This window comes from Coturnix japonica, unplaced genomic scaffold (genome assembly GCF_054131305.1).
Source record: "Coturnix japonica strain WE unplaced genomic scaffold, WE-NBRP24 Scf058, whole genome shotgun sequence".
Taxonomy (NCBI): Eukaryota; Metazoa; Chordata; class Aves; order Galliformes; family Phasianidae; genus Coturnix; species Coturnix japonica.
Window position 1 is genome coordinate 340,015 of NW_028188961.1, and position 25,078 is coordinate 365,092.

The window sequence follows — 25,078 nt, forward strand, 5'->3', positions numbered from 1 at the left end:
AGGGACCATATATGGGGTGTATAGGGGTAATAGGGGCTGTATAGGGGGGAATAGGGACCCTATAAGGGTATGGGATGCCCTCCGAGTCATCGCGGGGTAATGGGACCCTATAGGGGAACAGAAACCCTATAAGGGAACAGAAACCATATAGGGGAACAGAAACCCTATAAGGTTATAGGGGCAATATAGGGGAGATAGGGACCATATATGGGGTGGATAAAGGGTCTTTATGGGGTCCCATAGGGTTTGGGGGTCCTTTTAGGGTCCCATAGGGTTTGGGGCTCTGTATGGGGTTTGGGGGTCCTTATAGGGTCCCATAGGGTTTGGGGGTCCTTATAGGGTCCTATAGGGTTTGAGGGTCTTTATGGGGTCGTATAGGATTTATGGGGTCCTTATAGGGTCCCATAGGGTTTGAGGGTCTTTATGGGGTCCCATAGGGTTTATAGGGACCTTATAGGGTCCCATAGGGTTTATGGGTTCCTTATAGGGTCCTATAGGGTTTGAGGGTCTTTATGGGGTCCTATAGGGTTTATAGGGACCTTATGGGGTCCTATAGGGTTTATGGGGACCTTATGGGGTCATATAGGGTTTATGGGGTCCTTATAGGGTCCAATAGGGTTTGAGGGTCTTTATGGGGTCCTATAGGGTTTATAGGGACATTATGGGGTCCTATAGGGTTTATGGGGTCCTATATTGTTTATAGGGACCTTATGGAGTCCTATAGCTTTTATGGGGTCCTATAGGGTTTATAGGGACCTTATGGGGTCCCATAGGGTTTATGGGGTCCTTATGGGGTCCTATAGGGTTTATGGGGTCCTTATAGGGTCCCATAGTGTTTGAGGGTCTTTATGGGGTATGGGTGTCCTTATGGGGTCCTATAGGGTTTATAGGGACCTTATGGGGTCCTATAGGGTTTATGGGGTCCTATAGGGTTTATGGGGTCCTTATAGGGTCCAATAGGGTTTGGGGGTCCTTATAGGGTCCCATAGGGTTTGAGGGTCTTTATGGGGTATGGGTGTCCTTATGGGGTCCCATAGGGTTTGAGGGTCTTTATGGGGTCCCATAAGGTTTATAGGGACCTTATAGGGTCTAATAGGGTTTATAGGGACCTTATGGGGTCCCATAGGGTTTATGGGGTCCTTATAGGGTCCCATAGGGTTTGGGGGTCCTTATAGGGTCCCATAGGGTTTGAGGGTCTTTATGGGGTCCCATAGGGTTTATGGGGTCCTTATAGGGTCCTATAGGGTTTGAGGGTCTTTATGGGGTCCTATAGGGTTTGTGGGGTCCTTATAGGGTCCCATAGGGTTTGAGGGTCTTTATGGGGTATGGGTGTCCTTATGGGGTCCTATAGGGTTTATAGGGATCTTATGGGGTCCTATAGGGTTTATGGGGTCTTTATAGGGTCCCATAGGGTTTGAGGGTCTTTATGGGGTCCTATAGGGTTTATGGGGTCCTTATAGGGTCCCATAGGGTTTGAGGGTCTTCATGGGGTCCTATAGGGTTTATGGGGTCCTTATAGGGTCCCATAGGGTTTGAGGGTCTTTATGGGGTCCTATAGGGTTTATGGGGTCCTTATAGGGTCCCATAGGATTTATGGGTTCCTTATAGGGTCCCATAGGGTTTGAGGGTCTTTATGGGGTCCTATAGGGTTTATGGGGTCCTATATTGTTTATAGGGACCTTATGGAGTCCTATAGCTTTTATGGGGTCCTATAGGGTTTATAGGGACATTATGGGGTCCTATAGAGTTTATGGGGTCCTTATAGGGTCCCATAGGGTTTGTGGTTCTTTATAGGGTCCCATAGGGTTTGTGGGGTCCTTATAGGGTCCCATAGGGTTTGAGGGTCTTTATGGGGTCCTATAGGGTTTATAGGGTCCTTATAGGGTCCAATAGGGCTTGAGGGTCTTTATGGGGTCCCATAAGGTTTATAGGGACCTTATGGGGTCCTATAGGGTTTATGGGGTCCTTATAGGGTCCCATAGGGCTTATGGGGTCCTTATAGGGTCCCATAGGGTTTGTGGGGTCCTTATAGGGTCCCATAGGGTTTGAGGGTCTTTATGGGGTCCTATAGGGTTTATAGGGTCCTTACTGGGTCCAATAGGGTTTGAGGGTCTTTATGGGGTCCCATAAGGTTTATAGGGACCTTATGGGGTCTAATAGGGTTTATGGGGTCCTTATAGGGTCCCATAGGGTTTATGGGTTCCTTATAGGGTCCCATAGGGTTTGAGGGTCTTTATGGGGTCCTATAGGGTTTATAGGAACCTTATGGGGTCCTTTAGGTTTCATGGGGTCCTATAGGGTTTATGGGGTCCTTATAGGGTCCCATAGGGTTTGGGGGTCCTTATTGGGTCCAATAGGGTTTGAGGGTCTTTATGGGGTCCTATAGGGTTTAAAGGAACCTTCTGGGGTCCTATAGGGTTTATGGGGTCCTATAGGGTTTATGGGGTCCTATAGGGTTTATGGGGACCTTATGGGGTCCTATAGGGTTTATGGGGTCCTATATTGTTTATAGGGACCTTATGGAGTCCTATAGCTTTTATGGGGTCCTATAGGGTTTATAGGGACATTATGGGGTCCTATAGGGTTTATGGGGACCTTATAGGGTCCCATAGGGTTTATGGGGTCCTTATAGGGTCCCATAGGGTTTGGGGCTCTGTATGGGGTTTGGGGGTCCTTATAGGGTCCCATAGGATTTATGGGGTCCTTATAGGGTCCTATAGGGTTTGAGGGTCTTTATGGGGTCCTATAGGGTTTATGGGGTCCCTATAGGGTCGCAGACTCACGTGTAAGCCGCCAGGCTGCTGTCGTAGGTGGTTTTGACCCCATAATTCTCCTCGTTGAAGCGAAACATCTCAGCGGGATCCCAACCATTGGACTGGGAACCAAAAAACCCCATAAATGACCCCAAAAAGACCCTATAAAACCACATAAACCCCATAAAAACCCCATAAAGAGCCTATAAAACCCCATAAAAACCCCATAAACCCAGAAAGGACCCCATAAAGACCCTATAAAACCCCATAAAAACCCCATAAACCCCATAAAAACCCCATAAAAACCCCATAAAACCAGAAAGGACCCCATAAAGACCCCCAAAAACCCCATAAAAACCCCATAAACCCCATAAAAACCCCATAAAGACCCTATAAAACCCCATAAAAACCCCATAAACCCAGAAAGGACCCCATAAAGACCCTATAAACCCCATAAAAACCCCATAAAGACCCTATAAAACCCCATAAAAACCCCATAAACCCCATAAAAACCCCATAAAGACCCTATAAAACCCCATAAAAACCCCATAAACCCCATAAAAACCCCATAAAGACCCTATAAAACCCCATAAAAACCCCATAAACCCCATAAAAACCCCATAAAGACCCTATAAAACCCCATAAAAACCCCATAAACCCAGAAAGGACCCCATAAAGACCCTATAAAACCCCATAAAAACCCCATAAACCCAGAAAGGACCCCATAAAGACCCTATAAAACCCCATAAAAACCCCATAAACCCCATAAAAACCCCATAAAGACCCTATAAAACCCCATAAAAACCCCATAAACCCCATAAAACACCATAAAAACCCCATAAACCCAGAAAGGACCCCATAAAGACCCTATAAAACCCCATATAAACCCCATAAACCCAGAAAGGACCCCATAAAGACCCTATAAAACCCCATAAAAACCCCATAAACCCCATAAAACCCCCATAAAAACCCCATAAACCCAGAAAGGACCCCATAAAGACCCTATAAAACCCCATAAAAACCCCATAATAACCCTATAAGGCCCAAAGTCCCCCATATAAACGCCATAAGTCCCCTTTAAACCCCATAAAAACCCCATAAGGCCCCAATATGGACCCTATAAACCCCATAAAAAACCCATAAAACCCCATAAAAACCCCATCGAATCCCTATAAGGCCCTATAAGGACCCCATAGGGACCCCATATGGATCATATATGACCCTATAAACCCCATAAAAACCCTACAAAAACCCCATAAGGACCGTATAAAAACCCCAAGAAGCCCCAAACCCCACAGAAACCCCACAAAAACCCTATAAGGACCCTATAAACCCCATAAGAACCCCATAAAGACCCTATAAACCCTATAAGAAACCTATAAGCCCCATAAAACCCTATAAGGACCCCATAAGGACCCTATAGACCCCATAAGGACCCTATAAACCCCATAAGGACCCTATATAACCCTGTAAGGACCCTATAAACCCCATAAGGACCCTATAAACCCCATAAGGACCCTATAAGGACCCTATAAACCCCATAAGGACCCTATAAGGACCCTATAAAACCCATAAGGACCCTATAAAACCCCATAAGGACCCTATAAACCCCATAAGGACCCCATAAAGACCCTATAAAACCCCATAAACCCCATAAACCCAGAAAGGACCCCATAAAGACCCTATAAAACCCCATAAAGACCCCATAAACCCAGAAAGGACCCCATAAAGACCCTATAAAACCCCATAAACCCTATAAGGACCCTATAGACCCCATAAGGACCCTATAGACCCCATAAGGACCCTATAAACCCTATAAGGACATTATAAACCCTATAAGGACCCTATAAGCCCCATAAGGACCCTATAAGCCCCATAAGGACCCTATAAACCCCATAAGGACCCTATAAACCCCATAAGGACCCTATAAGGACCCTATAAAGACCCATAAGGACCATATAAACCGCATAAGGACCCTATAAACCCCATAAGGACCCCATAAAGACCCTATAAAACCCCATAAAAACCCCATAAACCCAGAAAGGACCCCATAAAGACCCTATAAAACCCCATAAAAACCCCATAAACCCAGAAAGGACCCTATAAAGACCCTATAAAACCCCATAAACCCAGAAAGGGCCCCATAAAGACCCTATAAAACCCCATAAACCCTATAAGGACCCTATAAACCCCATAAGGACCCCATAAGGACCCCATAAGGACCCTATAACCCCATAAGGACCCTATAAACCCCATAAGGGCCCCATAAGGACCCTATAACCCCATAAGGACCCTATAACCCCTATAAGGACCCCATAATGACCCTATAACCCCATAAGGACCCCATAAGGACCCTATAGACCCCATAATGACCCTATAAACCCCATAAGGACCCTATAAGGATCCTATAACCCCCATAAGGACCCCATAAACCCCATAAGGACCCCATAAACCCCATAAGGACCGTATAAGGACCCTATAAACCCTATAAGGACCCCATAAAAACCCTATAAGGACCCTATAAACCCCATAAGGACCCTATAAACCCCATAAGGACCCTATAAACCCCATAAGGACCCTATAAACCCTATAAGGACCCCATAATGACCCTATAACCCCATAAGGACCCCATAAGGACCCTATAACCCCATAAGGACCCTATAATCCCATAAGGACCCCATAAGGACCCCATAAGGACCCTATAGACCCCATAAGGACCCTATAACCCCATAATGACCCTATAAACCCCATAAGGACCCTATAAGGACCCTATAACCCCATAAGGACCCCATAAGGACCCTATAAGGACCCTATAGACCCCATAAGGACCCTATAACCCCATAATGACCCTATAAACCCCATAAGGACCCTATAATGACCCTATAACCCCATAAGGACCCTATAATGACCCTATAACCCCATAAACCCCATAAGGACCTTATAACCCCATAAGGACCCTATAACCCCATAAGGACCCTATAGACCCCATAAGGACCCTATAAACCCCATAAGGACCCTATAAGGACCCTATAAACCCCATAAGGACCCTATAAAGACCCTATAAACCCCATAAGGACCCTATAAACCCTATAAGGACCCTATAAACCCCATAAGGACCCTATAAACCCCATAAGGACCCTATAACCCCATAAGGACCCTATAACCCCATAAGGACCCTATAAGGACCCTATAAACCCCATAATGACCCTATATGGCCCCATATAGTTACAGTGTCAGCCTCCAGGTCGCAGTCGTTGTCCCCGTCGGCTCCGTCCCATCGTTGCAGCGCGGCCCCATAACGGACCCCATGGGAACGGGACCCCACAGCGGCCACCTGGTCTGAGAGACCCCAAACATGACCCCATAGAACCCCATAGAATCCCATATAACCCTATATAACCCCATAGAATCCCATATAACCCCATAGAATCCCATATAACCCTATATAACCCCATAGGATCCCATAGAACCCCATAGAATCCCATATAACCCTATATAACCCCATAGGATCCCATACAACCCCATATAACCCCATAGGATCCCATATAACCCCATAGGATCCCATATAACCCCATAGGATCCCATATAACCCCATAGAATCCCATAAAACCCTATATAACCCCATAGAATCCCATAGAGACCCATATAACCCCATAGGATCCCATAGAACCCCATAGGATCCCATAGAACCCCATAGAGCCCCATAACGGACCCCATGGGAACGGGACCCCACAGCGGCCACCTGGTCTGAGAGACCCCATAGAAACACATAGAGACACATAGAATCCCATAGAACCCCATAGGATCCCATATAACCCCATAGGATCCCATATAACCCCATAGGATCCCATAGAACCCCATAGGATCCCATATAACCCCATAGGATCCCATATAATCTCATATAATCCCATATAACCCCATAGGATCCCATAGAACCCCATAGGATCCCATATAACCCTATATAACCCCATAGGATCCCATATAACCCCATAGAATCCCATATAACCCCATAGAATCCCATATAACCCCATATAACCCCATATAACCCCATAGGATCCCATAGAACCCTATATAACCCCATAGGATCCCATATAACCCCATAGAATACCATATAACCCCATAGGATACCATATAACCCCATAGGATCCCATAGAGACCCATGGGATCCCATAGAACCCCATAGGATCCCATAGAACCCCATAGAGCCCCATAACGGACCCCATGGCCACGGGACCCCACAGCGGCCACCTGGTCTGAGAGACCCCATAGAAACACATAGAGACCCATAGGATCCCATATAACCCCATAGGATCCCATATAACCCCATAGGATCCCATATAACCACATAGGATCCCATAGAACCCCATATAACCCTATATAACCCCATAGAATCCCATAGAACCGCATAGAATCCCATATAACCCCATATAACCCCATATAACCCCATAGGATCCCATAGAACCCTATATAACCCCATAGGATCCCATATAACCCCATAGAATACCATATAACCCCATAGGATACCATATAACCCCATAGGATCCCATAGAGACCCATGGGATCCCATAGAACCCCATAGGATCCCATAGAACCCCATAGGATCCCATATAATCCCATAGAATCCCATATAACCCCATAGGATCCCATATAACCCCATAGGATCCCATATAACCCCATAAAAACCCATATAACCCCATAAAACCCCATAGGATCCCATAGAACCCCATATAACCCCATAGGATCCCATATAACCCCATATAACCCCATAGGATCCCATATAACCCCATATAACCCCATAGAATCCCATATAACCCCATAGGATCCCATATAACCCCATATAACCCCATAGGATCCCATATAACCCCATAGGATCCCATATAACTCCATAGAACCCTATATAACCCATAGAATCCCATAGAACCCCATAGAATCCCATAAAACCCCATAGAGCCACATAGAATCCCATAGAGCCCCATAGAATCCCATATAACCCTATATAACCCCATAGAATCCCACAGAACCCCATAGGATCCCATAGAACCCCATAGGATCCCATAGAATCCCATATAACTCTATATAACCCCACAGAATCCCATATAACCCCATAGAATCCCATATAACCCCATAGGATCCCATATAACCCCATAGGATCCCATAGAACCCCATATAACCCCATAGGATTCCATATAACCCCATAGGATCCCATATAACCCCATAGAATCCCATAAAACCCTATATAACCCCATAGGATCCCACATAACCCCATAGAATCCCACATAACCCCATAGGATCCCATATAACCCCATAGGATCCCATAGAACCCCATAGGATCCCACATAACCCCATAGGATCCCATAGAACCCCATAGGATCCCACATAACCCCATAGGATCCCATAGAACCCCACAGGATCCCACATAACCCCATAGAATCCCATAGAACTCCACAGAACCCCATATAACCCCATAGGATCCCATAGAACCCCATAGGATCCCATAGAGCCCCATAGGATCCCATAAAACCCTATATAACCCCATAGGATCCCATAGTGCCCCATAGAGACCCCATAGGACCCCATAGGGCCCCATAATACCCCACAGGACCCCATAGAGCCCCATTGAACCCTATAGAGCCCCATAGGACCCCATAGAACCTATAGGACCCCATAGGACCCCATAGAACCCCATAGAGACCCATAGAGCCCCATAGAGCCCCACAGAATCCCATATAACCCTATATAACCCCATAGAGACCCCATATAACCCCATAGAGCCCCATAGGACGCCATAGAACCTCATAGGACTCCATAGAGACCCATAGAGCCCAATAGGACCCCATAGAGACCCATAGAGCCCAATAGGACCCCATAGAGCCCCATAGAGCCCCATAGAGACCCATGGAGACCCATGGGACCCCATAGAAACACATAGAGACCCATAGAGACCCCATAGAGACCCCATAGTGCCCCATAGTGTCCTATTGGACCCCACTGGACCCCATAGATACCCATAGAGACCCACAGGACCCCATAGGACCCCATAGTACCCCATAGAACCTATAGGACCCCTAGGACCCCATAGAGACCCATATCCCCCCATAGAGCCGCATAGGACCCCATAGAACCCCATAGACCCCATATAACCCCATATAGACCCCATATCCTTTACCTCCGGGTGCAGCCCCCACATGTACGTCCCTAAAGGTGGCGCTGACGACGTCGCTGACCCCAAACACCATCGTGTCCACCCCATAGAGCCCCATATCCACCCCATAGAGCCCCATAGAGACCCCATAGAGCCCCATAGAAACACATAGAGCCCCATAGAACTCCATAGGACCCCATAGGGCTCCATAGAGACCCCATAGGACCCCATAGTGCCCCCAGGACCCCATAGAGCCCCATAGTGCCCCATAGAGACTCCATAGATACCCCATAGAGACCCTATATGACCCCATATAACCCCATAGGATCCCATATAACCCCATAGAACCCCATAGGATCCCATATAACCCCATAGGATCCCATATAACCCCATATAACCCCATAGGATCCCATATAACCCCATAGGATCCCATATAACCCCATATAACCCCATAGGATCCCATATAACCCCATAGAATCCCATATAACCCCATAGGATCCCATATAACCCCATATAACCCCATAGGATCCCACATAACTCCATAGAACCCCATATAACCCCATAGAATCCCATAGAACCCCATAGAGCCCCATAGGATCCCATATAACCCCACAGGATCCCATATAACCCCATAGGATCCCATAGAGCCCCATAGGATCCCATAAAACCCTATATAACCCCATAGGATCCCATAGAGCCCCATAGTGCCCCATAGAGACCCCATAGAGACCCCATAGAGACCCATAGGACTCCATAGGATCCCATAGAGCCCCATAGGACCCCATAGAACCTATAGGACCCCATAGGACCCCATATCCCCCCATAGGACCCCATAGATCCCCATAGGAACCCACAGAGCCCCATAGGACCCCATAGCACCTATAGGACCCCATAGGACCCCATAGAGCCCCATATCCCCCCATAGAGCCGCATAGGACCCCATAGAACCCTATAGGACCCCATAGGACCCCATAGAGCCCCATATCCCCCCATAGAGCCGCATAGGACCCCACAGAACCCTATAGGACCCCATAGGACCCCATAGACCCCATATAACCCCATATAGACCCCATATCCTTTACCTCCGGGTGCAGCCCCCACATGCACGTCCCTAAAGGTGGCGCTGACGACGTCGCTGACCCCAAACACCATCGTGTCCACGATCTCTTCCCTTCGGGGTCCCCCGGATCCGCCCCTATGGACGGCCTCCAAGGCCAGCTCAAACTATGGGGTCAATAGGGTCAATAGGGTCAATAGGGCCAATAGGATCAATAGGGTCATAATGGGGGTCAATAGGGCCAATAGGATCAATAGGGTCATAATGGGGGTCAATAGGGTCATAATGGGGGTCAATAGGGCCAATGAACAGCCTCCAAGGCCAGCTCAAACTATGGGGCCAATAGGGTCAATGGGGTCAGAATGGGGATCAATGGGGATCAATAGGGCCAATGAACAGCCTCCAAGGCCAGCTCAAACTATGGGGCCAATAGGGTCAATGGGGTCAATAGGGCCAATAGGATCAATAGGGTCATAATGGGGGTCAATAGGGTCATAATGGGGTCAATAGGGTCAATAGGGTCATAATGGGGTCAATAGGGTCAGAATGGGGTCAATGGGGCCAATAGGGTCATAATGGGGGTCAATAGGGTCATAATGGGGGTCAATAGGGTCAGAATGGGGGTCAATAGGGTTAATAGGGTCATAATGGGGCCAATAGGGTCATAATGGGGGTCAATAGGGCCAATGAACAGCCTCCAAGGCCAGCTCAAACTATGGGGTCAATGGGGTTAATAGGGCCAATAGGGTCAATAGGGTCAGAATGGGGCCAATAGGGTCATAATGGGGGTCAATGGGGGTCAATGGGGTCATAATGGGGCCATTAGGGTCATAATGGGGTCAATAGGGTCATAATGGGGTCAATAGGGTCATAATGGGGGTCAATAGGGATCAATGGAGATCAAAGGGGGTCAATGGGGATCAATAGGGTCATAATGGGGGTCAATGGGGCCAATAGGGTCAGAATGGGGCCTATAGGGTCATAATGGGGCCAATAGGGTCATAATGGGGGTCAATAGGGTCATAATGGGGTCAATAGGGTCAGAATGGGGCCTATAGGGTCATAATGGGGCCAATAGGGTCATAATGGGGGTCAATAGGGTCATAATGGGGCCAATAGGGTCAATAGGGTCAGAATGGGGCCAATAGGGTCATAATGGGGTCAATAGGGTCAGAATGGGGCCAATAGGGTCATAATGGGGTCAATAGGGTCATAATGGGGGTCAATAGGGTCATAATGGGGTCAATAGGGTCATAATGGGGGTCAATAGGGTCATAATGGGGTCAATAGGGTCATAATGGGGTCAATAGGGTCATAATGGGGGTCAATAGGGTCATAATGGGGCCAATAGGGTCATAATGGGGGTCAATAGGGCCAATGAACAGCCTCCAAGGCCAGCTCAAACTATGGGGCCAATAGGGTCAATAGGGTCATAGTGGGGATCAATGGGGGTGAATGGGGTCATAATGGGGCCAATAGGGTCAATAGGGTCATAATGGGGGTCAATGGGGGTCAATGGGGTTAATAGGGTCAGAATGGGGGTCAATAGGGTTAATAGGGTCACAATGGGGTCAATAGGGTTTTAATAGGGTCATAATGGGGCCAATAGGGTCATAATGGGGGTCAATGGGGATCAATAGGGTCATAATGGGGATCAATGGGGCCAATAGGGTCATAATGGGGGTCAATAGGGTTTTAATAGGGTCATAATGGGGTCAATAGGGTCATAATGGGGCCTATAGGGTCATAATGGGGATCAATAGGGTCAGAATGGGGGTCAAGAGGGTCATAATGGGGGTCAATAGGGTCATAATGGGGTCAATAGAGTCATAATGGGGCCAATAGGGCCATAATGGGGTCAATAGGGTCATAATGGGGGTCAATAGGGTCATAATGGGGTCAATAGGGTCAGAATGGGGCCAATAGGGTCATAATGGGGTCAATAGGGTCATAATGGGGTCAATAGGGTCATAATGGGGCCAATAGGGTCATAATGGGGTCAATAGGGTCATAATGGGGTCAATAGGGTCATAATGGGGTCAATAGGGTCAATAGGGTCAGAATGGGGTCAATAGGGTCATAATGGGGGTCAATGGAGATCAATGGAGGTCAATGGGGATCAATAGGGTCATAATGGGGATCAATGGGGCCAATAGGGTCATAATGGCGGTCAATAGGGCCAATGGGGATCAATGGGGTTAATAGGGCCAATAGGATTATAATGGGGGTCAATAGGGTCATATTGGGGGTCAATGGGGCCAATAGGGTCATAATGGGGGTCAATAGGGTTTTAATAGGGTCATAATGGGGGTCTATAGGGTCATAATGGGGTCAATAGGGTCATAATGGGGTCAATAGGGTCAATAGGGTCATAATGGGGTCAATAGGGTCAGAATGGGGTCAATAGGGTCAGAATGGGGTCAATGGGGCCAACAGGGTCATAATGGGGGTCAATAGGGTCATAATGGGGGTCAATGGGGCCAATGGGGATCAATGGGGTTAATAGGGCCAATAGGATCATAATGGGGGTCAATAGGGTCATAATGGGGCCAATAGGGTCAGAATGGGGGTCAATAGGGCCAATGAACAGCCTCCAAGGCCAGCTCAAACTATGGGGGCAATGGGGTTAATGGGGTCAATAGGGTCATAAAGGGGATCAATGGGGGCAATAGGGTCATAATGGGGTCAATGGGGGTGAATGGGGTCATAATGGGGCCAATAGGGTCAATAGGGTCATAATGGGGCCAATAGGGTCATAATGGGGGTCAATAGGGCCAATGAACAGCCTCCAAGGCCAGCTCAAACTATGGGGTCAGTGGGGTTAATAGGGTCAATGGGGCCTATAGGGTCATAATGGGGCCAATAGGGTCATAATGGGGGTCAATGGGGATCAATGGAGGTCAATGGGGATCAATAGGGTCATAATGGGGATCAATGGGGCCAATAGGGTCATAATGGGGGTCAATGGGGTCATAATGGGGGTCAATAGGGTCATAATGGGGGTCAATAGGGTCATAATGGGGTCAATAGGGTCATAATGGGGGTCAATAGGGTCATAATGGGGTCAATAGGGTCATAATGGGGCCAATAGGGTCATAATGGGGATCAATGGGGCCAATAGGGTCATAATGGGGTCAATAGGGCCAATAGGGTCATAATGGGGTCAATAGAGTCATAATGGGGCCAATAGGGTCATAATGGGGGTGAATAGGGTCATAATGGGGCCAATAGGGTCAGAATGGGGGTCAATAGGGTCATAATGGGGGTCAATAGGGTCAGAATGGGGGTCAATAGGGTCATAATGGGGCCAATAGGGTCATAATGGGGGTCAATAGGGTCATAATGGGGTCAATAGGGTCATAATGGGGTCAATAGGGTCATAATGGGGTCAATAGGGTCATAATGGGGGTCAATAGGGCCAATAGGGTCATAATGGGGCCAATAGGGTCATAATGGGGTCAATAGGATCATAATGGGGCCAATAGGGTCATAATGGGGTCAATAGGGTCATAATGGGGTCAATAGGGTCATAATTAGGGTCAATGGGGCCAATAGGGTCATAATGGGGGTCAATGGGGTCAATAGGGTCATAATGGGGTCAATAGGGTCATAATTAGGGTCAATGGGGCCAATAGGGTCATAATGGGGGTCAATGGGGCCAATAGGGTCATAATGGGGCCAATAGGGTCATAATGGGGGTCAATGGGGCCAATAGGGTCATAATGGGGTCAATAGGGTCATAATGGGACCAATAGGGTCATAATGGGGCCAATAGGGTCATAATGGGGTCAATAGGGTCATAATGGGGTCAATAGGGTCATAATGGGGCCAATAGGGTCATAATGGGGTCAATAGGGTCATAATGGGGTCAATAGGGTCATAATGGGGTCAATAGGGTCAGAATGGGGGTCAATGGGGTCAATAGGGTCAGAATGGGGTCAATAGGGTCATAATGGGGTCAATAGGGTCATAATGGGGGTCAAAAGGGATCAATGGGGATCAATAGAGTCAATAGGGTCATAATGGGGGTCAATGGGGTCATAATGGGGGTCAATGGGGTCAATAGGATCATACTGGGGGTCAATGGGGCCAATAGGGTCATAATGGGGCCAATAGGGTCATAATGGGGTCAATAGGGTCATAATGGGGTCAATGGGGCCAATGGGGTCATAATGGGGGTCAATGGGGTCAATAGGATCATACTGGGGGTCAATGGGGCCAATAGGGTCATAATGGGGCCAATAGGGTCATAATGGGGTCAATAGGGTCATAATGGGGGTCAATGGGGCCAATAGGGTCATAATGAGGCCAGTAGGGTCATAATGGGGGTCAATGGGGCCAATGGGGATCAATGGGGTTAATAGGGCCAATAGGGTCATAATGGGGCCTATAGGGTCATAATGGGGGTCAATGGGGGTCAATGGGGTCATAATGGGGCCATTAGGGTCATAATGGGGTCAATAGGGTCATAATGGGGTCAATAGGGTCATAATGGGGCCATTAGGGTCATAATGGGGTCAATAGGGTCATAATGGGGGTCAATAGGGTCATAATGGGGTCAATAGGGTCATAATGGGGTCAATAGGGTCATAATGGGGGTCAATAGGGTCATAATGGGGATCAATAGGGTCATAATGGGGGTCAATGGGGTCATAATGGGGATCAATAGGGTCATAATGGGGGTCAATGGGGTCATAATGGGGATCAATAGGGTCATAATGGGGGTCAATAGGGTCAGAATGGGGGTCAATAGGGTCAGAATGGGGTCAATAGGGTTAATAGGGTCATAATGGGGCCAATAGGGTCATAATGGGGCCAAAAGGGTCATAATGGGGGTCAATAGGGTCAGAATGGGGGTCAATAGGGTCATAATGGGGTCAATAGGGTCATAATGGGGGTCAATAGGGTCATAATGGGGCCAATAGGGTCATAATGGGGTCAATAGGGTCATAATGGGGTCAATAGGGTCATAATGGGGGTCAATAGGGTCATAATGGGGGTCAATGGGGCTAATGGGGATCAATGGGGTTAATAGGGCCAATAGGATCATAATGGGGGCCAATAGGGTCATAATGGGGGTCAATAGGGTCATAATGGGGGTCAATAGGGTCATAATGGGGTCAATAGGGTCAAAATGGGGGTCAATAGGGTCATAATGGGGCCAATAGGGTCATAATGGGGTCAATAGGGTCATAATGGGGCCAATAGGGTCATAATGGGGCCAATAGGGTCATAATGGGGGTCAATAGGGTCAGAATGGGGCCAATAGGGTCATAATGGGGCCAATAGGGTCATAATGGGGTCAATAGGGTCATAATGGGGGTCAATAGGGTCATAATGAAGCCAATAGGGTCATAATGGGGTCAATAGGGTCATAATGGGGGGTCAATAGGGTCATAATGGGGCCAATAGGGTCATAATGGGGCCAATAGGGTCATAATGGGGCCAATAGGGTCATAATGGGGGTCAATAGGGTCATAATGGGGTCAATAGGGTCATAATGGGGGTCAATAGGGTCATAATGGGGTCAATAGGGTCATAATGGGGATCAATGGGGCCAACAGGGTCATAATGGAAGTTAATGGGGATCAATAGGGTCATAATGGGGTCAATAGGGTCATAATGGGGTCAATAGGGTCATAATGGGGGTCAATAGGGTCAGAATGGGGGTCAATAGGGTCATAATGGGGGTCAATAGGGTCATAATGGGGGTCAATGGGGCTCAATGGGGTCAATAGGGTCATAATGGGGATCAATGGGGTTAATAGGGCCAGTAGGGTCATAATGGGGGCCAATAGGGTCATAATGGGGGTCAATAGGGTCATAATGGGGGTAAACGAGGATCAATGGGGATCAATGGGGGTCAATAGGGTCAATAGGGTCAGAATGGGGCCAATAGGGTCAGAATGGGGCCAATAGGGTCATAATGGGGATCAATGGGGCCAATAGGGTCATAATGGGGTCAACAGGGCCAATAGGGTCATAATGGGGTCAATAGAGTCATAATGGGGCCAATAGGGTCATAATGGGGGTGAATAGGGTCATAATGGGGCCAATAGGGTCATAATGGGGGTCAATAGGGTCATAATGGGGGTCAATAGCAAATAGGGTCAGAATGGGGTCAATAGGGTCAGAATGGGGGTTAATAGGGTCTATGGGGTTAATGGGGTCTATGGGGTCAATGGGGGCTATGGGGTCTATGGGGTCTATGGGGTTAATGGGGTCTATGGGGGCTATGGGGTCAATGGGGTCTATGGGGTCTATGGGGTTAATGGGGTCTATGGGGTCAAAAGGGGTCTATGGGGTTAATGAGGTCTATGGGGTCTATGGGGTTAATGGGGTCTATGGGGTGAGTGGGGGGATATGGGGTCTATGGGGTTAATGGGGTCTATGGGGTCTATGGGGTCAATGGGGTCTATGGGGTGAGTGGGGGTCTATGGGGTCAATGGGGTCAAGGGTCAATGGGGTCATGAGGTCACGGGGTCAAAGGTCACCTTGGAGCTGAGCGTCCTGAAGATTCCCTCGAAGGTGGAACCGCTGCGAACACGGACGGCACAGCGAGAACCCTGGGAATGAATGGAGACCCCATAGAGATACATAGAGATACATAGAGATACATAGAAACCCCATAGAGATACATAGGGACACATAGAAACCCCATAGAGATACATAGGGACACATAGAAACCCCATAGAGATACATAGGGACACATAGAAACCCCATAGAGATACATAGGGACACATAGAGACCCCATAGAGATACATAGGGACACATAGAAACCCCATAGAGATACATAGGGACACATAGAAACCCCATAGAGATACATAGGGACACATAGAAACCCCATAGAGATACATAGGGACACATAGGGACACATAGGGACACATAGGGACACATAGAAACCCCATAGAGATACATAGGGACACATAGGGACACATAGAAACCCCATAGAGATACATAGAGATACATAGGGACACATAGAAACCCCATAGAGACACATAGGGACACATAGAAACCCCATAGAGATACATAGGGACACATAGAGACCCCATAGAGATACATAGGGACACATAGAAACCCCATAGAGATACATAGGGACACATAGAAACCCCATAGAGATACATAGGGACACATAGAAACCCCATAGAGATACATAGAGATACATAGAGATACATAGGGACACATAGAGATACATAGAAACCCCATAGGGATACATAGAGACACATAGAAACCCCATAGAGATACATAGGGACACATAGAAACCCCATAGAGATACATAGAGATACATAGGGACACATAGGGACACATAGGGACCCATAGGGACACATAGGGACACATAGAAACCCCATAGAGATACATAGAGATACATAGGGACACATAGGGACACATAGGGACCCATAGGGACACATAGACCCCATAGGGACACATAGGGACACATAGGGACCCATAGGGACACATAGGGACACATAGGGACACATAGAGACACATAGGGACACATAGAGACCCCATAGAGACACATAGGGACACATAGAGATACATAGGGACACATAGAGACCCCATAGAGATACATAGGGACACATAGAGATACATAGGGACACATAGAGACCCCATAGAGATACATAGGGACACATAGAGATACATAGGGACACATAGAGACCCCATAGAGATACATAGGGACACATAGAGATACATAGGGACACATAGAGACCCCATAGAGATACATAGGGACACATAGAAACCCCATAGAGATACATAGGGACACATAGAGATACATAGGGACACATAGAGACCCCATAGAGATACATAGGGACACATAGAGATACATAGGGACACATAGAAACCCCATAGAGATACATAGAGATACATAGAAACCCCATAGAGATACATAGGGACACATAGAAACCCCATAGAGATACATAGGGACACATAGAAACCCCATAGAGATACATAGGGACACATAGAGACCCCATAGAGATACATAGGGACACATAGAAACCCCATAGAGATACATAGGGACACATAGAAACCCCATAGAGATACATAGGGACACATAGAAACCCCATAGAGATACATAGGGACACATAGAAACCCCATAGAGATACATAGGGACACATAGAGACCCCATAGAGATACATAGGGACACATAGAAACCCCATAGAGATACATAGGGACACATAGAAACCCCATAGAGATACATAGGGACACATAGAAACCCCATAGAGATACATAGGGACACATAGGGACACATAGGGACACATAGGGACACATAGAAACCCCATAGAGATACATAGGGACACATAGGGACACATAGAAACCCCATAGAGATACATAGAGATACATAGGGACACATAGAAACCCCATAGAGACACATAGGGACACATAGAAACCCCATAGAGATACATAGGGACACATAGAGACCCCATAGAGATACATAGGGACACATAGAAACCCCATAGAGATACATAGGGACACATAGAAACCCCATAGAGATACATAGGGACACATAGAAACCCCATAGAGATACATAGAGACACATAGAGACCCCATAGGGATACATAGGGACACATAGAAACCCCATAGAGATACATAGGGACACATAGAAACCCCATAGAGATACATAGGGACACATAGAAACCCCATAGAGATACATAGGGACACATAGAAACCCCATAGAGATACATAGGGACACATAGAGACCCCATAGAGATACATAGGGACACATAGAAACCCCATAGAGATACATAGGGACACATAGAAACCCCATAGAGATACATAGAGACACATAGGGACCCCATAGAGATACATAGGGACACATAGAAACCCCATAGAGATACATAGGGACACATAGAAACCCCATAGAGATACATAGAGATACATAGGGACCCCATAGAGATACATAGGGACACATAGAAACCCCATAGAGATACATAGGGACACATATAAACCCCATAGAGATACATAGGGACACATAGAAACCCCATAGAGATACATAGGGACCCATAGAAACCCCATAGAGATACATAGGGACCCATAGAAACCCCATAGAGATACATAGGGACACATAGAAACCCCATAGAGATACATAGGGACACATAGAAACCCCATAGAGATACATAGGGACACATAGAAACCCCATAGAGATACATAGGGACACATAGAAACCCCATAGGGACACATAGAGACCCCATAGAGATACATAGGGACACATAGAAACCCCATAGAGATACATAGGGACACATAGGGACCCCATAGAGATACATAGGGACACATAGAAACCCCATAGGGACACATAGAGACCCCATAGAGATACATAGGGACACATAGAAACCCCATAGAGATACATAGGGACACATAGAAACCCCATAGAGATACATAGGGACACATAGGGACCCCATAGAGATACATAGGGACACATAGAAACCCCATAGGGACACATAGAGACCCCATAGAGATACATAGGGACACATAGAAACCCCATAGAGATACATAGGGACACATAGAAACCCCATAGAGATACATAGGGACACATAGAAACCCCATAGGGACACATAGAGATACATATAAACCCCATAGAGACACATAGAGACCCATAGAAACCCCATAGAGATACATAGGGACACATAGAAACCCCATAGAGATACATAGAGACCCATATAAACCCCATAGAGATACATAGGGACACATAGAAACCCCATAGAGATACATAGGGACACATAGAAACCCATAGGGATACATAGAGACCCATATAAACCCCATAGAGATACATAGGGACACATAGAAACCCCATAGAGATACATAGGGACACATAGAAACCCCATAGAGATACATAGGGACACATAGAAAACCCATAGAGATACATAGGGACCCATAGAAACCCCATAGAGATACATAGGGACACATAGAGACCCCATAGAGATACATAGGGACACATAGAAACCCCATAGAGATACATAGGGACACATAGAAACCCCATAGAGATACATAGGGACACATAGAGACACATAGAGATACATAGGGACACATAGAAACCCCATAGAGATACATAGGGACACATAGAAACCCCATAGAGATACATAGGGACACATAGAAACCCCATAGAGATACATAGGGACACATAGAAACCCCATAGAGATACATAGGGACACATAGAAACCCCATAGAGATACATAGGGACACATAGAAACCCCATAGAGATACATAGAGACCCATATAAACCCCATAGAGATACATAGGGACACATAGAAACCCCATAGAGATACATAGGGACACATAGAAACCCCATAGGGACACATAGAGATACATATAAACCCCATAGAGACACATAGAGACCCATAGAAACCCCATAGAGATACATAGGGACACATAGAAACCCCATAGAGATACATAGAGACCCATATAAACCCCATAGAGATACATAGGGACACATAGAAACCCCATAGAGATACATAGGGACACATAGAAACCCATAGGGATACATAGAGACCCATATAAACCCCATAGAGATACATAGGGACACATAGAAACCCCATAGAGATACATAGGGACACATAGAAACCCCATAGAGATACATAGGGACACATAGAAAACCCATAGAGATACATAGGGACACATAGAAACCCCATAGAGATACATAGGGACACATAGAAACCCCATAGAGATACATAGGGACCCATAGAAACCCCATAGAGATACATAGGGACACATAGAGACCCCATAGAGATACATAGGGACACATAGAAACCCCATAGAGATACATAGGGACACATAGAAACCCCATAGAGATACATAGGGACACATAGAGACACATAGAGATACATAGGGACACATAGAAACCCCATAGAGATACATAGGGACACATAGAAACCCCATAGAGATACATAGGGACACATAGAAACCCCATAGAGATACATAGAGATACATAGGGACACATAGAAACCCCATAGAGATACATAGGGACCCTATAAATACCCCATAGAGATACATAGGGACACATAGGGACACATAGAAACCCCATAGAGATACATAGAGATACATAGGGACACATAGAAACCCCATAGAGACACATAGGGACACATAGAAACCCCATAGAGATACATAGGGACACATAGAGACCCCATAGAGATACATAGGGACACATAGAAACCCCATAGAGATACATAGGGACACATAGAAACCCCATAGAGATACATAGGGACACATAGAAACCCCATAGAGATACATAGAGACACATAGAGACCCCATAGGGATACATAGGGACACATAGAAACCCCATAGAGATACATAGGGACACATAGAAACCCCATAGAGATACATAGGGACACATATAAACCCCATAGGGACCCATAGAGACCCATAGAGACCCATAGGGACACATAGAGACACATAGGGACACATAGAAACCCCATAGGGACACATAGAGACACATAGAGACACATAGGGACCCATAGAGATACATAGAGACCCATAGGGACCCATAGAGATACATAGGGACACATAGGGACCCATAGGGACCCATAGAGACCCATAGGGACCCATAGGGACACATAGAGACACATAGGGACACATAGGGACCCATAGGGACACATAGGGACACATAGGGACCCATAGGGACACATAGAGACACATAGGGACCCATAGAGACACATAGGGACACATAGGGACACATAGGGACCCTATAAATACCCCATAGAGACCCTATAGAGACCCCATAACAGCCTCATATCCACCCCATAACCACCCCAGCACCATAGAGACCCTATAAATACCCCATAGGGACACATAGGGACCCATAGAGACCCTATAGCTGCCCCATAGCCACCCCATAGGGACACATAGCGACCCATAGAGACCCCATAACCCCATAGGGACCCCATAACCCCATAAGGACCCCATAGAGACCCCATAGGGACCCATAGAGACCCATAGAGACCCCATAACCCTATAGGGACCCCATAACCCCATAAGGACCCCATAGAGACCCCATAGGGACCCATAGAGACCCCATAGGGACCCATAGAGACCCATAGAGACCCATAGGGACCCATAGGGACACATAGAGACCCATAGGGACACATAGGGACCCATAGGGACCCATAGAGACCCATAGGGACACATAGGGACACATAGGGACCCATAGAGACCCATAGGGACACATAGAGACACATAGGGACACATAGAGACCCATAGGGACCCATAGAGACCCATAGAGACCCATAGGGACACATAGGGACCCATAGAGACCCATAGAGACCCATAGGGACACATAGGGACACATAGGGACACATAGAGACACATAGGGACCCATAGAGACCCATAGAGACCCATAGAAACCCCATAGCTGCCCCATACCCACCCCATAGGGACACATAGAGACACATAGAGATACATAGCTGCCCCATAGAGACACATAGGGACACATAGAGACCCATAGGGACCCATAGGGACCCATAGAGACCCATAGGGACACATAGAGACCCATAGAGACCCATAGAGACCCATATAAACCCCATAGCTGCCCCATAGAGACCCATAGGGACCCATAGAGACCCATAGAGACACATAGGGACCCATAGGGACCCATAGGGACACATAGGGACCCATAGGGACCCATAGGGACACATAGAGACACATAGGGACACATAGGGACCCATAGAGACACATAGAGACCCATAGAGACCCATAAAGACCCATAGGGACACATAGGGACACATAGGGACCCACAGAGACCCATAGGGACCCATAGAGACCCTATAGCTGCCCCATAGAGACCCATAGCCACCCCATAGGGACACATAGAGACCCATAGGGACCCATAGGGACCCATAGAGACACATAGAGACCCATAGGGACACATAGAGATACATAGGGACACATAGGGACACATAGGGACCCATAGAGACCCATAGGGACCCATAGAGACCCATAGGGACCCATAGGGACACATAGAGACCCATAGAGACCCATAGAGACCCATAGAGACCCATAGGGACACATAGAGACCCCATAGCTGCCCCATAGCCACCCCATAGGGACACACAGAGACACACAGGGACCCATAGGGACCCATAGGGACCCATAGGGACCCCATAGCTGCCCCATAGAGACACATAGAGACCCATAGAGACCCATAGAGACCCCATAGCTGCCCCATAGAGACACATAGAGACCCCATAGCTGCCCCATAGAGACACATAGGGACCCATAGGGACCCATAGAGACACGTAGGGACCCAAAGAGACACATAGAGACCCATAGAGACCCATAGAGACCCATAGAGACACATAGAGACCCATAGGGACACATAGGGACACATAGGGACACATAGGGACACATAGAGACACATAGGGACCCATAGAGACACATAGGGACACATAGAGACCCATAGGGACACATAGGGACACATAGGGACACATAGGGACCCATAGAGACACATACGGACCCATAGGGACCCATAGAGACCCATAGGGACCCATAGCTGCCCCATAGGGACACATAGAGACCCCATAGAGACCCATAGAGACCCATATAAACCCCATAGCTGCCCCATAGAGACCCATAGGGACACATAGGGACCCATAGAGACCCATAGAGACCCATAGAGACCCATAGAGACCCATAGAGACACATAGAGACACATAGGGACCCATAGGGACACATAGAGACCCATAGGGACCCATAGAGACCCATAGAGACGTAGAGACCCATAGAGACCCATAGAGACCCATAGAGACCCATAGCTGCCCCATAGAGACCCATAGCCACCCCATAGCTGCCCCATAGCCACCCCATAGGGACCCATAGGGACCCATAGAGACCCTTAGAGACCCATAGAGACCCATAGAGACCCATAGAGACACATAGGGACCCATAGGGACACATAGGGACACATAGAGACCCATAGCTGCCCCATAGCCACCCCATAGGGACCCATAGGGACCCATAGAGACCCATAGGGACACATAGAGACCCATAGAGACACATAGGGACCCATAGGGACACATAGGGACACATAGGGACCCATAGAGACCCTATAGCTGCCCCATAGCCACCCCATAGGGACACATAGAGACCCATAGAGACCCCATAGGGACACATAGGGACCCATAGAGACCCATAGAGACCCCATAGAGACCCATAGAGACCCATAGAGACCCATAGGGACCCATAGAGACCCATAGGGACCCATAGGGACACATAGAGACCCATAGAGACACATAGGGACCCATAGAGACACATAGGGACCCATAGGGAACCATAGGGACCCATAGGGACCCATAGAGACCCATAGCTGCCCCATAGAGACACATAGAGACCACATAGCTGCCCCATAGAGACACATAGGGACCCATAGGGACCCATAGAGACCCATAGAGACACATAGAGACACATAGAGACCCATAGAGACCCCATAGCTGCCCCATAGAGACCCATAGGGACACATAGAGACCCCATAGCTGCCCCATAGGGACCCTATAGCTGCCCCATAGAGACACATAGAGACCCTATATAGACCCCATAGAGACCCATAGGGACACACAGGGACCCATAGGGACTCCATAGACCCCATAGGGACACATAGAAACACATAGGGACCCATAGAGACCCTATAGCTGCCCCATAGCCACCCCATAGGGACCCATAGAGACCCATAGAGACCCATAGGGACACATAGGGACCCATAGGGACCCCATAACCACCCCATAACCCCATATCCACCCCATAACCATCCCATATCACCCCATAACCCCCCCCAGCCCCATATCGACCCCATATCCCCATATCCACCCCATATCCCCCCATATCCACCACATATACACCCCATATCCCCCCCATATCCACCCCATAACCCCATATCCACCCCATATCCCCCCATATCCCCATATCCCCCCATAAACACCCCATATCACCCCATAACCACCCCCAGCCCCATATCGACCCCATATCACCCCATATAACCCCATATCCACCCCATAACCACCCCATAACCCCCCATATCCACCCCATATCACCCCATATCCACCCCATATCCCCCCATATCCACCCCATATCCCCCCATATCCACCCATATCCACCCCATAACCCCATATCCCCCCCATAGAGACCCATATCCCCCCATATCCCCCCATA

At 47.7% G+C, this 25,078-nt stretch overlaps 1 protein-coding gene across 15 annotated transcripts in view; it reads right to left on the minus strand.

Moving 5' to 3' along the window:
* The window catches only part of LOC107307524 (ataxin-2-like protein), a 119,667-nt gene that overhangs the window by 83,620 nt on the left and 10,969 nt on the right, over positions 1 to 25,078 (minus strand). For 7 of the 15 annotated variants that reach the window (XR_014941092.1, XM_085533347.1, XM_085533343.1 and 4 more), the window contains exons 1-3: positions 8,920 to 9,014; positions 5,983 to 6,092; positions 2,784 to 2,875 (exon numbers count right to left, since the gene is read on the minus strand). Coding sequence is in view for 12 of the 15 variants with exons in the window: in XM_085533342.1 (XP_085389468.1) it covers positions 2,784 to 2,875; positions 5,983 to 6,092; positions 8,920 to 9,013 (296 nt within the window). In the remaining 3 variants the exon portion in view is untranslated. Of the gene's footprint in view, positions 1 to 2,783; positions 2,876 to 5,982; positions 6,093 to 8,919; positions 9,017 to 9,977; positions 10,120 to 16,446; positions 16,519 to 25,078 lie in introns of those variants that run through there. The other 8 variants (XM_085533350.1, XM_085533348.1, XM_085533351.1 and 5 more) reach the window with 7 other exon arrangements.